Source organism: Emydura macquarii, unplaced genomic scaffold (assembly GCF_026122565.2).
Source record: "Emydura macquarii macquarii isolate MOO-44397 ecotype Brisbane River unplaced genomic scaffold, CSIRO-AGI_Emac_v2 contig_1676, whole genome shotgun sequence".
NCBI classification, from domain to species: Eukaryota; Metazoa; Chordata; order Testudines; family Chelidae; genus Emydura; species Emydura macquarii.
Genome location: NW_027131813.1, coordinates 2,418,777 through 2,436,297, shown reverse-complemented (window position 1 = coordinate 2,436,297; position 17,521 = coordinate 2,418,777). Strand labels below are relative to the sequence as shown.

Sequence of the window (17,521 nt, the reverse complement as noted above, 5' to 3'; positions counted from 1 at the left end):
GGATGTTTACATACATTGGGCTGACATTTACTTTGATAATAACAAGCATCAGGGTTATTTTCCAAAATAGCAGAATAGCAGCCAGATACGCCTCTGGAAGGGTCCTGACAAGAAGAGGTGTCCCCTGAAGAGGAATGACATTGCTGTTGTCTAGGTCTCCTTTGCTATTCCTACCCGATGTGTTGTGTGTAGTACCTACGCCTGATAGTTAAGGTCCATTTTAACTATGTTTCACAAACAAATATGGTTCCAATCTGTAGCCAACCTAGAAAACAACCTCACTGTAATGAGGTTACCTGACACAACTGTAAAATAGACAGGGTGTAAATACCCATGTCCACTCAGGATAGAGAAACTGTGCTAGACCTCCAAGAGTAAAAGGGTACTCTGGACAACTTGAGTAAAGCTCTTGCGACACTGTCTGACAAGTGGATTTTGAACATAGTAGCTGCTACCACAGTTCAATATATTGCCAGGACGGAGCCACACTAGCTCAGCTCATTTACACTCATTTTCCCCAAAACAGACTTTAGAACACTTTTAAGTTTTAAAATGCTTCAAGAAGGAAGCAGATGGACAGATTCAGAGATGAAAAAGACGTACTAGATCACACAGTTCAGCTCATTGCAAATACAGGATTGTTGGCCAGAATTAATCTTTTTTTAGTGCTCTATCTCGTTTTAAGTGTCCCCAACTTAAGTTAGGAAGTCCATTTCATATCACAGAAGATCTGTCAGAATTCTGTAATAGGTAAATGATTGATAAAAGCCTCGCATTTATATATCAAGCAGAAAAGATAGTACCAAAATTCTGTGATACACTTCTACTGAGTCAATGACTGACACTGTACCAGAGTGCGATCACTGGAGTGAAACGCTGTAAAAAGAAAGTGACCCAATTTACGTCCTATTCTAGTTGTTTGACTCCACCTATCCCTCCTGCTTTTCTTCATAAGTAACGTGAGACAGATGGTATTGCCATACCACCAAGTTATAGGTTATCTTTACACTGGGAAAAGGAAGACTGTTGCTATTAGTGTCACTTATCTTCTGTAGTGTACATACCACTTACACAGATTCAGTTAATCCCTTCAGTGCCAACTTCAGGTTCCCAAGACATCCTCTGCCCTGAACCGGCACAAAGCACTTCATCACCAAAGTCGCACTAGAAATATCTTTTGCTCTCTCTCTTTTCTAGGATTGTGAACACACCCCAAAGCAGCAGCTGTCATTACCAGATGTTGGCATGAAAGTGAAGGGTAACAATGTGTACAGGAGAGGTCTGTGTTAGATCAGATCTTATTTATGATCTTCAGAAACAATATGTTAATGAAATAGTAAGCTAAACAAAACTGAGGGGATACTGAATTGGGAGGACCTAAAAATGCCAACGAGAACAGAAAAAAAATATAATTTCTAAAGGAAGAAGAAGAAAGTTATATTCAACTTGGAAAGCACACTAGTTAGTACACAGATTTGGCTGAAAATTGGGAAAAACTATTGCACAAAGACTTGAAGTTGCAAAGTTGCTTTCGTTTCACAGAGTTCAAAACTGAGCTTTTAAAAATTTATTTTTCATTTCCCCCATCCTCTTTTCTTCTCCTATCAATCCTTTAAAAGATTGATTTTCAAAAATTCCTGGAAAAAGGGGGAAGTCCCAATAAATTTCCAAAATCTACAATTTCTAGAGAAGGCCATTTTTCAAAATGAGAACTTTGCATTGAAAAGAATTCCGTCAGGTCTATTAATAAACTAAGACCAAATATCAAGACACTAAATAGCCAGCTGGAGGGAGAAGCCTGGAAAACAGTAAAGGCTGGAAAAATTTAGAGGAGTCAGCTGGCAACAAACCAGAGAGGAATCTGCAATGGGAGATGGCAGCAACAGGAGGCAGACAGAGTTCTGGGCTGCACACAAAATTTGATGTCTCAGTATTTTAGGGATAAAACACACAAAAACAACCCAAACAACCCTGTAATCCCAAAATCAAGCATGAAACAAGGTAATTTAGAGTCTGTTACACTTTAAAAATTAAAATATGTTAAGAAAGGTGCAGTTAAGTCACCCAAACAACCCTAACTCTGCATTGACACCAGAAGGGGGAAAAACTAGAAAGAAATCTAATGTATCTAAAAATCAGTTTAATCTAGTCTGGGACTACAAAACGGCTTCATCATATGTTATTACATGGCACCTCTAGAGAGTTTAACTGTGCATTTCTTACCTTAACAAGCTTGAATTTCTTTTAAGAGCAACCTAAACTCTGAATTTTCTGGATTTATAATGCTTGGTTACAAAAAACTTTATTTTGTTTTAAACTTTTAAATTACTGAAACTTACTCTCAGTCTTAAAAGAAAAAAGGTAGGTGAAGTAATGTCTTTTATTGTACCAACTTCTGTTACTAAAAGAGACATGCTTTCAAGCTACATAGAGCTTTTCCTCAGGTTTGGGAAAGGTACTTAGGACAGGTCTACACTAGAAGCACTACAATGGCGAAGCTTCATTAATGCAGCTGCGCTACTGTGGTGTGTCTGGTGAAGACACTGTATTCCAACGGGAGAGCGCTCTCCCGTCAGCATAATTGTTTCCCCTCCACAAGAGGCAGAAGCTATGTCAGAGGGAAAATGTCGTCCACCGACATAGCACTGGTGTGGACAGCGCTTAGGTCACTGTAACTTGCATCGCTCATGGGGGATGTCTTTTTCACACCCTTGAGCGATGTAAATTAGATCGACTTAAGTGGTAGTGTAGACCTGCCCTCAGTGTCAAAGTAAATACAAGGTGGAACAGATTGTTTAGCATAAGTATTTAACACACACATTCTAAGAGACCAGTCAAGGTGAAATGGCCCATTAACACCTCTGAAGTCATAGGACTGAAAAGGAGGGTTCATGCATTACAGATTTTAATAAACCATAAATCCAGTGACTTTATTAAGAGCATCATTTTAGTGGCTAGCTAAGTTATGAATTTAAGCTCCCAGGCTCGTCTTTTAAAGGTGTTGTGCAGGTTTTCTTTGAGGAGAAAGACAGAGGTTAGATATAGAATGAGGGTTTAATGTAAAGAGTTCATCCACGGGTAATATGATGTATTTATTGTCTATCATTTTCATGTAAAATAAATAAGGAAGTGTTATTTATTCCTTCTCATAACACAAGAACGGGGGGGGGGGGGGGGGGGGGGGGGGGGAGAGGGTGTCACCAAATGAAATTAATAGGAAGCAGGTTTAAAACGAAGAAAAGGAAGTAGTTCGTCACACAACGGAACAGGAGTTCCAGAGGTTGGAACTCCTGGCCAGAGGATGTTGTGAAAGCCAAGACTACAACAGGGTTCAGAAAAGAACCAGATAAATTCATGGAGGATAGGTCCATCAATGGCTGTTAGTCAGATGGGCAGGTATTGCTGTTTGCCAGAACCTGGGAATGGGCAACAGGATGGATCGCTTGATGATTACCTGTTCTATTCATTCCCCCTGAAGCACCTGGCACTGGCCACTGTTGGAACCAGGATACTGGGCTAGATGGACCCTTGGTCTGACCCAGTATGGCCATTCTTATGTGTAAATTCATTCGAGTGTGTAGTGATTGTCTGATTTCACCTACACTGTTGTTACTGAGGCAGTGTACTGGATGAGGTACACCACAAGTTGTGATAGCCATGGGTAGAATCCAGGGATTTTGACAGGTGTGTTGTGATGGGTATTGATCATTGTATCAGTGGAGATATGGCTGCAGGTTTTGCATCTGTTGTTCTGGAAGCGTCTGGTGCCACTTTGAGTTAGTGTATCTTGGTCTGTGAGGAGCTTGCTTCTCATAATGAACTTGGTGAGTTGGGCAGGGGAGGATTGTTTGAAGGCCAGAAGAAGGGGTTTGGGAGAGATTTCTTTCAGGATGGGGTCCCCATCGAGTATGGTTGTAACTGTTTAATGATATCCTGTATGGATTCCAGTGTGGGGTGGGAGGCAACACCTAAGGGTCTGCAGTCAGAAGGCTTTTTTTCCCCTGTATTGAAGAAGGTTCACTTGGAGTATTTGGGTGGCCCATTCATGATGCTACCCACTTCTCTTGTGGAGTGTCCTTGTTTGGTGAAGGTGGTTTTAAGTATGTTAAGGTGTTTATCCCAGACTCTCCTCAGAGTATATTTTGTGGTATCTGAGTGCATGGCTGTAGATAACAGATTTCTTGGTGTGTTTGGGTTGGTTACTGGACCTGTGAAGGCAGGTGTACTAATCCATGTGTTTCTTGTATAGAGTTGTCTGTAGGGTTCCAGTGTTGAAGCTGGTAGCCAGGAAATTGATGCTGGGTGTGGGAGTGTTCTAGAGAGAGCTTGGTGGACGGATGGTGGTTGTTGAAGTCATGGAAATCTACGAGTGAGTTTAGGTTGTCCACCCAGAGGATGAAAATAACAATTTATCTCAGGTATATCATTGGTTTTGTGCTGTATTTGTCCAGAAATTCTTCCTCGAGGTGGCCCATGAAGAGGCTGGCATACTGGGTAGTCATCCTAGTACCTATGGTTTGGACAAAGTGTTAGTTGTTGAATGTAAAACTGTTGGAGGCGAGGAAGAAATAGGTGAGTTTGGCAATGTGTTTGGAGTGGATAGCTGAGTGATATCACAGCCTTATAGATATTTGAGGCAGACAGCAATGCCATCATTGTGAGGGACTGTATAGCTGTCCTGTCAGTGGTAGAAATATTGTGGTAGATATGATGTTTGGTAAGGATTTCACAGTCATTTTTTCTCCTGAAGCAATCAATGTAATGAGCAAGACAGTGGTTTCATCAACAGTGATGTGTCCAGTCAGAGGATTCTTTTTATAACTCAATCTTCATGTAGTTTTCTGTCTAAGAATACTATTATTGATGAAACTCCTAAAACAATACGAAATGCATCACGTGTATTGTAGTTCTATTCATCAGGTTACAAAGTAATTAAATGAAGTGTAGAATTTCCTACGCAAAATGGCCCATTAGCAAACATAGAACAGGAATTATTTATAAGCATTGTCCATTGCTCGAAGCAACAGCAATGGTTAACATTTTATTATAAAACTCACAGGCTTTTGCATGTTCCTTTCTCTGTAAACATGTTTGTCTCTGTATGTTTCAAGTTTACTCTTTCAATACAAAATATTAGGGTCTTAAGCCAGTGGAAAGTACTGTGTATTTCCCACAATGTTCATACAAAGACATCAGCTATATATTTCATTGACTTAGGCCTCGTCTACACCTAAAAATTAGACCAACCTAGCTACATCAGTCCCTGTGCATTGTAGTTAGGTTGACCTAACCCCCGTTCTGGACAAAATTCTTCAATTGACCTAGCTATCACCTCTCAAACAGGTGGATTAACTACACTGATGGAAAAACCCCTTCCACGATGTAGGAAGCACCTACACTCCGGTGCTACAGCAGCACTGTACCTGTGCCACTGTAGCACAGACATACCCGTAGTTCCATAATTTAGCTGTAGAAATTGCTGTTGTGATGGATTTATTAGAACAGTTATGCATGGCAGACACTCTTGACAAGAGTGCTGCTGCCATATATATCATCCCCACTGAGACAGGATCATTAGTGCACACACAGTCTATGGCGTCAGCAAATGACAGCAGATTGCAACAAGTTCTTGTTTTCAGTCCTCTTGGATGCTGTAGCAAGAACATTTAATGCAAATTTGCTTCAAAGAAAATGGAGCAATTTACGAGTTGCAATGTATTATGACTAAGCAACGCTTAAGCTAAATTTCTGGAGTGCTGGTTGTGAAATTTTATTACAAATGCAGGATGACATTCTGTCAATCAGTTTTACATGAATAGAATTACACCTGGGGTACACACTCTAGAGGCTCTACAGAATCTATGTGACAACTGAAAAAAGCTAAAGCAGACCAACATTTTTTTTTAGTTTTACCTCAGTATTCTGAAACTCTAATGTTCCCATACACAACTGAGTAAAATCTAACATTAGTACTATGCTCAGAGATATACTATGTTTGAATTAGAGAGTTCCTGAAAAACAATTATAATACTTAACTAGGGACAAAGGCAGGACAGTTCTAGATTGATAATGTAACTAGAAATAGGAAGATGCTTACTTTAATCTTAAACTCATTCAGCCCTTGAACTAAAGTGTTAAAGCACCTGGTAGCTTGCTTTCGCCAATTAAATGAAAGTTGACTGAATATTTCATATTAGTCAACAGCAATTTCAGCTGCTGTTCTTAGAAAGCAAACCTAGGTTGTTTTGAACAAGTACTGTGCCACCATTTCTCCAACAGCAAGTTGAGTCGGAAAGTTTGGAATAAGAGATGTCAATTTATCATCTACACTTAGCAGCAGTGTGTATGTAGAGTACAGACACGGCACATCTAACTAGCATGGGTTTAAACAGCAATGTAGACAGTGAGGAAGGGCTGAGGTGGGTAGACCAGAATGCCCTACACGCATGAACTCAGCTCTCTACACGCCTAAGCCTCCCATATCTATACTGCTAAAAATAGCACTGTAGCATCCTGCTGCCTTCCCATTGCCAGAGCCTTCCCCTCTACAGTGACTCTGGACTGCTTTAGTTTTCTAACCATCACAGCAAATCAACCCAGCCAGACAAAACAACATGCTCTATAATCAACCATATACAGGAAACAGCAAGTGTCACAGACAGACTGTGCTGCAGCTTAAAAAAAAAATCAATGTTTATTTTTTTTGTTCCCATTATATACACTAATGGATGTGGTATATGGCAAATGAAGCACTGTGGTGACCAAGTATGGTTACTGCAACTTTAAGATCTGGAATATTCTGGCCAGTCAGAGGTTCAACTGAATTAGCATTAGCAATGGTGGGAATCCAGCTCCTGTGGCTGGACTCTTTTTTTAACCACTGTATCAGTTAAACTTGCTAAAAGCAAGTTAACTGACATGATGGTAAAAATGGATCCATCCACAGAAGCCTTGTCTATATGACAGATGCCATCAATATTAGCAGTGGCTCAGATGTACTGGTGGCAGTACTGGTGGAATTTTTGGGGCGGGGGGGGTAGATTTCCCCAGTGTAAATAAGGCTTGAGACTGTTTAAATGGGTGGAAATAAACACACAATTCTCAACTCAAATTCCTGAACTGCGGCTAGAAGAAATAACTTTAGAGATTAACATCCCAGTCCCTTCAATTAGGGGCTGAAAAACTCCTACATTCCAGTTTTCCAAACCCAGGAGAACTTGATTCAATTTATTTCCAAGGTCAAACAAGCAATTTTTAAAAAAATCATCCAGGCCTCCTTTATATATCATAAAAAAGGGGAAATACTTCCTGCCACTCCCACATAAATTTGCAGGTCCCCTTTAAGCAGATATTTAAAAACCCATTTGCACATGGTAAAGAATGGTGCCGAACAGTAAGCCGCAATAGCCCACAGGTTATTTTTGGCCCATGAACAGTTTTTATTTTCCACCCATGTGGAATATAGCTGGTTTCACCATTTAAGGGCTCCATCTTACACAGTGGTGCATGAAACAGCTCAGACTACTCGCACAAAACAATTTGGCAGGATCAAGCCCCAAGTGAGTGTTTGACTTCCTCTGTATGGCTACAAAAAATCCCGCTATCCAACTTACTACTGAATTGAGAAGTTCGAACTCTCGGTCAGGCAGGAAGGAGTGCCAGCCATCTTCTACAACTTCAAACATGGGCCGGTAAAAGAAGGGATACATCAGAGTGACAGAATCGAGGGTGGACAATGCCTGGGGAAAAATGAAACATCATTATGTTCGTTCAAGTGACCTTTCATGACAAAAGTATCTATAAGATGTTCCCATCTTCTAGTTTTGGCAATACAATTTGGATTCAAAATTTGCATAGAACATCTAGATCTAGATTCACATCCTTTATTTACCTTTGCAAAGGCGTGACAGTATTTTACAGTACCCGGTCCAAAACACTCCAGCTTCCAACAGTGATCCTGCAGCGTTCTAAAGTATTACTGTGTTATTTTTTTTGTAAGGGTTTTTGCATAATAGGTATAGTCACGCAAGCTTCTCTAACATGGGCCACCACCTGTGTACGTCCACCCTCACCTCGACGTATTTCTGAGGCCGAGAAGACAGCTGTCCATTCAGTCCTTTGCCTCCCTGATAAGACAAGGAAGTAAATTGCGGGATGGATGTGGACCTGTCTCGGATGGCTTAAGCTCATCAGCTGATTTCACAGGGCATTGAACAGCCAGATGGTAGCAATATTTGTCCAATACCAGGCTGGACTAACTAGTGACCTAGTGGTGAAAAGTTCTATATCTGGAACCACCTACTAAACTGCCATGGTTCGCATCTTTATTTTTGCTCATTTTATTGGGCTGCGGTGTAAAATAAAGTAGGGTTTTTTAGGTCTTTTTATGCTTTTAACACAAAAAGTGCAAATGTTTTTGATGAGGCTTTTTTTAAACAACTAACAAAATCATAACTAACAAAACCATCCAAATCTCAGGACTTGGTTTGAACTCTGCTGCCCTGCAGTGATCCACCCCTCTCCCTTTAAAGTCCTGGGAATTTTTGAAATTCTATTTCCTGCTTGGTCAGTGTGGAAAGCTCACATCTCATCTTCCCAGCTGACCATGGCGGCTCTATGCACCAAACGCTCTCCGGCTTGGAGCACACCAGAGGTTCTGAATCTGATCAGCATTTGGGGAGAGGAGGCTATGCAGTCCCAGCTCCGCTCCAGCCAACGTAACTTCAATAACTAGAGTCAAATTTCTCATTCAATGGCAGACTAGCTGCAATGTGTTCAGTACACTGACAAGAACAATGGACAGCAGTACAGGATCCATCATTTCAGATAGAAATGGTGGGCACACAGGAAACTGGGGCCATTGAAAAACGCCATGAAATGCAGTTGGAAACCCATGGAACGATGGGACAGAAATCACTGCATCATGGGACGTTGCACCCGCACTCATGATGCACTGCGATCCTTTCCTCCTTCCCACAACACCTAGCAGCACAAGGTGGCGAGCTGCACAGTGGGTTAGCTGTCCATGGTGCACTGCTCTTACTGTCGATTCTAGAGCACCAAGTGTGGACACGCTTCAGCAACACGAGTGCTGTGTGGACAGGCACGAGCATTGTTATTATAGCACTTTTTGATGATCGCTGTAACTTGAGTCAACAACACTTTCTAGTGAAGACAAGGCCTCAATGAACAGGGAAAGACAAAACAGAAAATGCAGCAATGGTCGAAGCGTTAAATGTGTTTTTTGTTTCAGACCTCATCAAAAAAGTTAGCAGTGACTGGACGACTAAGATAGTGAACATCTGTATAAATGAGGTAGGATCTGAGGTTACAATAGGGAATAAACAAATTAAGAATTAGACAAGTTAGATGTCTTAAAGTTGTCAGGGCCTGATGAAATACATCCTAGAATACTTAAGGAACTAACTGAAGAGCTCTCTAAGCCGTTAGCGATTATCTTTGAGAACTTGTGGAGGAATGCAGAGCTTCCACGCAACTGGAAAAAGGTAAATATAGTACCCGTCTATAAAGAAGGGAATAAAGACAACCCAGGGAATTATAGACCAGTAATCTTAACTTCTGTACTCAGAAAGATTTGTAAGCATCTAGAAGAAAATAAGGTGATAAGTAAGTGACAACAAGGATTTGTCAAGAACTAATCATGTCAAATCAACCCAATATCCTTCTATGACAGGGTAACAAGCCTTGCGGATGTGGGGAAGCAGTATACGGGATATATCTTGACTTTAGTAAGGCTTCTGATATGGTTTCACAAGACCTTCTCAAACAAACTAGACAAATATAGCCTAGATCAGGGGTTCTCAACCGGTGGTACGCGGAGGATGGCTTGGTGGTACGCGAGACGTACCCTGCTGTCGCCGCCGAATTCCCCCCCGCTGCCGCCGAAACCCCCCCCCCCGCCGAAGACGCGTAGCCTACCGCCGGCTGCACCCCTGCTGCTGCCAAAAACCCCCCTGCAGCTGAATACGTGTAGCCTACCGCCAGCTGCACCCCTGCTGCCACCGAAATCCCCCCCGCCGCTGAATACGCGTACCCTGCTGCCGCCTACCGCTGGCTCCCCTCCTGCTGCCGCCGAAATCCCTCCCGCCGCAAACCCTGCTGTCGAAAAGCAACCCGGCCGGCTCCGCATGTCCCGACGTTAGAAACCCTGCCACCAAAATGTGGGTAACGGCGGCCAGGATTCGGCGGAGGGTACTGCTCTCCGCATTGTACCCCGCTGCCACCACTGTTCCCCCCTTTTTTTACTCGAGTACCACTCGGGTCAGGACCAGTGGTACTTGACCTGACCCGACTGGTACTCGGGAAAAAAAGGTTGAGAGCCGCTGGCCTAGATGAACCTACTATAAACTGGGTGCACAACTAATTGGAAAAGTGTATTCAAAGAGAAGTTATCAATGTTTGCATCAAGATGGAAGAGCATATCGAGCGGAGTCCCACAGGGGGATGTGACATGGTTCCGGTTCTATTCAATATCTTCATAAATGATTTGGATAAATGCCATAGAGAGTACACTTACAAAGTCTGCAGTCAATACCAAAGTGGGAGGGGTTGCAAGCGCTTTGGAGGACAGGATTAGAATTAAAAATGATATTGACAAATTGGAGAAATGGCCTGAAACAAACACGATGAAATTCAATAAGGATAAATGCCAAGAAGTACACTCAGTAAGGAATAATCAATTGCGCACACACAAAAAATGAGAAATTACTCCTAAGAAGAAGTATGGCAGAAAAGAATTTGTGGGCAATAGTAGATCACAAATTAAGTATGAGTGAAAAATGTAACACTGTTGCAAAAAAGTGATCATTTTTTTGATGTATTAACATGAGTGGTATAAGTAAAACACAAGAAGTAATTCTTACACTATTCAGCACTGATAAGGCCTTAACTGCAGTATTGTGTCCAATTCTCAGCACCACACTTGGGAAAGATACAGACAAACTGGAGGAAGTCCAGAGAAGAGCAACAAAAATGATTCAAGGTCTAGAAAACATGATCTACGAGGAAAAACTGAAAAAAATGGGTTCGTGTAGTCTGGAAAAGAGAAGATTGGAGTGGGGACATGATAACAAGCGGAGTTCCCCAGGGGTCGGTCCTGGGGCCGGTTTTGTTCAACATCTTTATTAATGATCTGGAGGATGGGGTAGATTGTACCCTCAGCAAGTTTGCGGACGACACTAAGCTGGGGGGAGTGGTAGATACCCTGGAGGGTAGGGATAGGATACAGAAGGACCTAAACAAACTGGAGGATTGGGCCAAAAGAAACCTAATGAGGTTCAACAAGGACAAGTGCAGAGTCCTCCACTTAGGAAGGAAGAATCCCATGCACAGCTATAGACTGGGAACCGACGAGCTGGGCAGCAGCTCTGTAGAAAAGGACCTGGGGGTAACGGTGGATAAAAAGCTGGATATGAGTCAGCAGTGTGCCCTGGTTGTCAAGAAGGCTAATGGCATATTGGGCTGCATTAGGAGGGGCATTGCCAGCAGGTCACGGGAAGTGATTATTCCCCTCTATTCGGCATTGGTGAGGCCGCATTTAGAATATTGTGTCCAGTTTTGGGCCCCCCACTACAAAAAGGATGTGGACAAGTTAGAGAGAGTGCAGCGGAGGGCAACCAAAATGATTAGGGGGCTGGAGCACAGGACTTATGAGGAGAGGCTGAGGGAACTGGGCTTGTTTAGTCTGCAAAAGAGAAGAGTGAGGGGGGATTTGATAGCGGTCTTTAACTACCTGAAAGGGGGTTCCAAGGAGGATGGGGCTAGGCTGTTCTCGGTGGTGGCAGATGACAGAACAAGGAGCAACGGTCTCAAGTTGCAGGGCGGGAGGTCTAGGTTGGACATTAGGAAAAAGTTTTTTACTAGGAGGGTGGTGAAGCACTGGGATGGGTTACCTAAGGAGGTGGTGGAATCTCCATCCTTAGAGGTTTTTAAGCTGAGGCTTGACAAAGCCCTGGTTGGGATGATATAGCTGAGGTTAGTCCTGCTTTGAGCAGGGGGTTGGACTAGATGACCTCCTGAGGTCCCTTCCAACTCTATGATTCTATGAACCGTCGTCAGATGAGTAAAAGGATGTTATGAAAAACAGGATGATAAACTGTTCTCCTTAACCACTGTGGTCAGGACAAGAAGTAACGGACATAAACTGCAGCAAGGGAGATTTAGGTTAGGAAATTTTTCCTAATGTCCATCAGAGTAGTTAAGCACTGGAACAAATTACCTAGGGAGGTTGTGGAATCTCTGTCACTAGACGTTTTAAAAACAGGTTACAGAAACACGTACCAGAGATGGTCTAGATAATACTTAGTCCTAACTCAATGCAGGGGACTAGATTAGTTGACCTATTGAGGTCCCTTTCATTCCTACACTTCTATGATTCTGTGGTTCATTTGATACAGTCCTGTGGAGCGAGTTACTGAAACTAGAAGATAAGGTATGGCTTGAGAATATAAATTAAGTTTATATAATTAGCTCTGAAAATACACTCTATTGAGTTAATTGCTGTAATTTAAGCACAGTGTAATTTAACTGTAGTATAATTTACCTAACACAAAGTTAGCAGCACACACAAAAGGACTCCAAGCAGATGCATCTAGAACATTTGTGATGCTTACTTCCTTTCTGTGGGTACTTCCCATGCAATGTTACTCCTCAGAGTTACATTTGCGTAACAATACAACACAAGTGTGGAAACAAGAGACTCATTAAACAGGAACACAGGCAAGGGAACTCATTTTAAATAACATTCACCCATCTTAGTAAAACCATTTACTTTACCAGTTATGCTACTTACTCTTCGCCTGTTACTTAGACAAATGAAACTAGACTAGTCAGCTTCACTTATTTTCATGCAGGAGTACAATTCTGTTATGTTTAGGAAAACCCAAATGCTGTGGTGAGAGATTTGATTAAAAAGGGGAACTATATTTTTTCCAGTAGTGTGAAAAAACCCAAACACACTTCATATAATAATCCATTACTGTTTTAACCCAAATTAGTGGTTTTACGCTCTTTGTTTGCCATTTGGGGGCCATACAAGTTCCTTAGTAAGAACTCCCTGACCTAGGCTGCATAAATCATCTGATAAACATGACTATTGGGATCTTTCCTAGTCACTTACAAAATTAAAGCTTAGTTATTATCCTACCATAAGCCCATGTTCTGCTAGTCCATTCTTCAATTAGCTAAGAACAGCTATTCAAAGTAAGGTCTGAACAATGTTTTGAAAATGTAAGTGCTATGGAACTCTATGTAAGTGTCATTTATTACCATGAGTAAATATAAAAAGCTCTTACCTCAATAGAACTAGCTATGTTCAAACACTCCTCCATTCCAGGTATATCCAATTGAATAATCCGCAGATCTTTGCATTTTATAATGATGGTGCCTAACGAGCCCACAAACCTGCAGTGAATGATACAGTAGTTGAACTATGAAGAGAAATAGCCTCTATGGAAATCCAAATTCCTAGATAAATATAGACAGGTCTTCCAGAAGCACACACATGCAAAGCAAAGCTCCAACAAGTAGTAATTTATCTGCTATGTATTCTTTTAGAAAATACTAATATAATAGAAAATAGAATAGTGCTTTTCAAGTCTTTCAGCAAGATCTGTTCCAATATAACTTGTGTTACTTGCTAATACTTTAGTGTAGGAATCTCTTCCCAGCATGCTTCTATTAAAAAAAAAGGCATGGATTTAATGGTGGCCTGCAAAATAAAAAAAAATTTGGATGTGCGCCTTTTCTTTGCTTCTGATGGTGGTGAGTGGGTATGTATATATTGAGGGGGAGAGAGTATTGAAGGTTTTTTTCCTGTTTTCTAATGTTTAGAAAACAAACAACCCCCAAATCTCTGGAATTTCAGGTATTATCTTTCCTGATGTTGCTAGAGGATGCAGACTGGTAGCTCTGATGTCTTAACTGAATGAGCACATGATTTTTTATGTTTAAGTTAATAAAGGTTAAACAACAAGACAAAAATCTTTTAGTCTGACTAAAAATTACTTCCCCTCTAAATTCAACAGATGTCACTTTCTAGATGCCTGTAAAGTCATAACTGTAGTAGGTTCTCCAGTCCTCAGACTCTTCCAGGAATAAGCGGTACACAAGCCCTTAATGATTAATATAAAAATATGCAGATAAAGGTACTTGTTAAAAATGCTTCAGGTGTTTCTTATGCACCAGAAAGAAGCATAAGTTTTGAATAAAAAATGGATTTGTTTCTTTCACGTTAACTAACAACAAATAAAGAAAATGGTGCCGTTAAAATATGAAAAGCACGGAAGTGAGTAGGAAAATAAGGGAAGGAAGATAAATATTCAAATATCTCACAGAGCACGACGGTGTTAGCAGCAGCTGAAAGGATTTGGTAAGATAGACAAGGAGCTCAGCTGTAGCCATGGTTAGATTGAACTGGAGTTGTACCATCTAAGATTAGGGAGAGTTATATACATCGGACTCAACATAAGTGGATTGGGTAGATTTGTAGCATAATCTAGCGAGAGACTGGGAATCACAACTCTGGGGCTCAGCTACTAATTCTACCCAGCAGGGAGTGGCTTTGAGCACTTCACTTCTATGCCTCAGTTTCCCCATCTGTAAAATGGGCACAAGTGGGTACCTTTCTCAGAGATTGCTTACGGAATGCTTCCTAAGCTATGCTTACAAAATGATTGTATTATAGTTCATCTTTCTGTATAACCTTTCTTCTAAAAATCAGTCAGACTGATTTTCAAACCAGGTCACAGTTTTGTCTTGACATTCCTTTATGTCTTCTCCTCGCGGTGGGTGCAATTTGTTGATGGCACAAAGCTGGGGATGATACAATGCAGGCCCAGATTGAAATGCAGGCCATGGTAAATGGCACAGACAATCTAGCTATAATTGCCTGGCTATAGTACAGCTGTCAGTTTTTTGGCCAACACAACACCACTCTAGAAAAGCTGAATTGTAACCAAACAAAAATGGGCCTGTAATTTGGTTTCAGAATTATTTCTGCTAAACCATTATTTCAGCTTTAAAAAAATATTTATTTTCTTCACTCAGTAGCCACAATGGTTTCTCCAGCATTGAAGAACTGCAAGCACTGGGATAAATGAATGGCACAATTGTCCAGAGCACTTTGGTACTTATGCCACAAAATGATTATGAAAAGCTACCATCCCATGTACAAAAAGCTGCTCACCCATCCTTGCCACAATGATACAAAATACAGTATTTTACTTGCCCATCAAAGTGATATTCACATCAGCAAGGTGGGAGGATGGAATTTTGTAAGCCTGCTCTAATGCCACATTGTTTTTTTTTAGGGCCATCACTGTATGTGAACTAAAGCAGTGCACGTCTGGGGCTATTTATCAGGCCCTAGATAAGAGCACATGTTGTAATCCATTTTTCTTCCCTCTCCAGCTGGGAATAAGGATATTTAAGAGGTGACCTCTAAATGGATCAGGAGAGATGGGACAGAATGAGGGCAGTATTGGAGTCTATATTGAAGTACAGTAGCCACCATTCCTCAATTTTGTCAGGCCACCACGATGAGGGAAATGTAGGTATAGTACTATTGTATTGGTCCATGGATGGAAGTGGAGCCTCACGCAGAAAGCACTGCACTGGGTCTCCAAAGCTTTAGGTTCTATTCCTGGCTCTGCCATTGGCTTTGTTGTGACACCTTGGGCAAGTCCTTTTGCCTATCTTTGCCTCAGTCTCTTCATTTGAGAAACAAATAGAATGACACTGACAGTCTTTGTAAAGTATTTGGAGATCTACAGATGGAAAGCATTGTACAAAAGCTAAGTACTATTATACTGTAACCCCTTCCATTCACGCACTTTACAAATGTCAGTCATCCCAAGGAGGTAGGCCATTATCACTCCCATTTTACAGAAGAGGGAAACCCAGACAGAAGTGAAGTAACTCAACCAATGTTCCAAATAGGACTAGAATGCCACTATCCCGTACTCGGCACTCTGGTAACCATTGGACTGAACTCTCCCCCAGACCGAGAACTAAACCCTTGGATTCCTGCCACCCAATTCTCCACAGCGTGCTCCTTCCCATCCCTGAGGAAGAGGAGGAATTAGATGGGGGGCAAAGAAGGGGAAAATACCTTTTTTCAATGGAGTCAATGTTTGAGTGCAGCAGCCACAGCTCCTCAGCATTGTCCTGGCGCCGCGAGGAGAGGATGAGGTGGTGGCCAGTCAGACACAGGGTCCCCTCGACTGCTGGATAGAAGGGACGGTGCAGGACCACGTTATCCGCCCGCGGTGTTTTGATCAGCTCTGCAAACTCCATCTTTCTCTGGGGCGGGCCCAGGCCGGGGGAACGACCCTGGCAACGAACCAGCCCAACGCTCAGCAGCAGCAGCAGCCGGACCGCCTGACGGGGCGGGCCAAAACGGGGGATCCACACACGACCCCAGGGAGGTTCCCCAATTGCTCGTGCCAGCAGCTAGCAGGGAGCCAAAGGGCGGGGGAGGGTCATAACTGAAAGGGCGGTTCCCAGCTCCCGCCGGAGAGGTGAGGGAGTCACGGGCCTCACTCCTGAGGGGGGCTGTAAGGCAGGGGGGAGGGGGTGTCACAATCCCACCTCTCTGGGGGGGAGGGGAGGATCCCTCTCAGCGGGGGGGAGGGTGTCACAATGTGCGGGGGTGCCGGCGGGTCAGCTGCGGGGGGCGGGGGGAGGGCAGGCACGAGCCCAGCTGCTGGCACGTTAGGGGGAGAGGAGTAATAACCGCAGCTCGTTGGGGGGGGGGGGGCTCTCCCAGCACCAAGGGGCCCGGCTGGGGGGAGTCTCAGTAGGCGAGGCTGGGGGCGTCGGAGCCTGGCCTGGCTACGGCGGCCGCTCAGTCCGTTCCCGACCGGCCCGGCCGGCTCTGTGGCAGGGCCCGCAGACAGGGAAAGCCCAGGCTTGGCCCAGCCACTCCCCGCCCCGGATGTTGGGACACAGACACCAAGGAGGGGAGGGGTGGAACTGTACCCCCACGTGCCCTCCTCCCACCAATCCTCGGCCATCTCCCGCTCGGGCGGGCGGAAGAGACGCTGACACGCTCCCGGCCCAGCTTCCGCCCCTCCCGGAAGTAGTTCCCGACAGTCACTGACGCGGGCGGGCGGCGTGCCCTCGCACAGACCGTTCCGCAGCCAAAGCGGCCCGGCGGCATGTCCCTGGCCCGGGGAGCGGCTGCTGTAAATCCGGGGGCGGGGGCCGGGGAGAGTAAAGAGAGAGAGAGAGACCGTCGGGAGCGAGGGTCCGCGCGGGCGGGCGGGGTAATGGAGGGAGAGAGGGAGGGTGCTAGGAAACAGCAGGCACTTAGGGAGGGGGCTGGGGAGCGAGGAGCGGCTGAAGAGGGAGGAGCTCAGGAGCAGGGAGGGGCTGAAGGGGCGGAGCTTGGGGGGAGGGAGGAGCTGAAGGGAGGAGCTCAGGGGAATTGAAGGGGGGGAGGGAGGAGCTCGGGGAGGGAGGGACTGAAGGGGCGGAGCTTAGGGGGAGGGGGGGACTGAAG

General features: G+C 43.7%; 1 protein-coding gene across 1 annotated transcript in view; it reads right to left on the bottom strand.

The window, feature by feature from the left end:
- The window catches only part of MTMR9 (myotubularin related protein 9), a 34,091-nt gene extending 17,518 nt beyond the window's left edge, over positions 1–16,573 (bottom strand). Inside the window, exons 1-3 of the mRNA XM_067556171.1 lie at positions 16,130–16,573; positions 13,314–13,422; positions 7,614–7,739 (exon numbers count right to left, since the gene is read on the bottom strand). Coding sequence (XP_067412272.1) covers positions 7,614–7,739; positions 13,314–13,422; positions 16,130–16,314 — 420 coding nt within the window. The 5' untranslated portion in view covers positions 16,315–16,573. The remainder of the gene's footprint in view (positions 1–7,613; positions 7,740–13,313; positions 13,423–16,129) is intronic.
- Between the last annotated feature and the right edge of the window lie 948 nt (positions 16,574–17,521).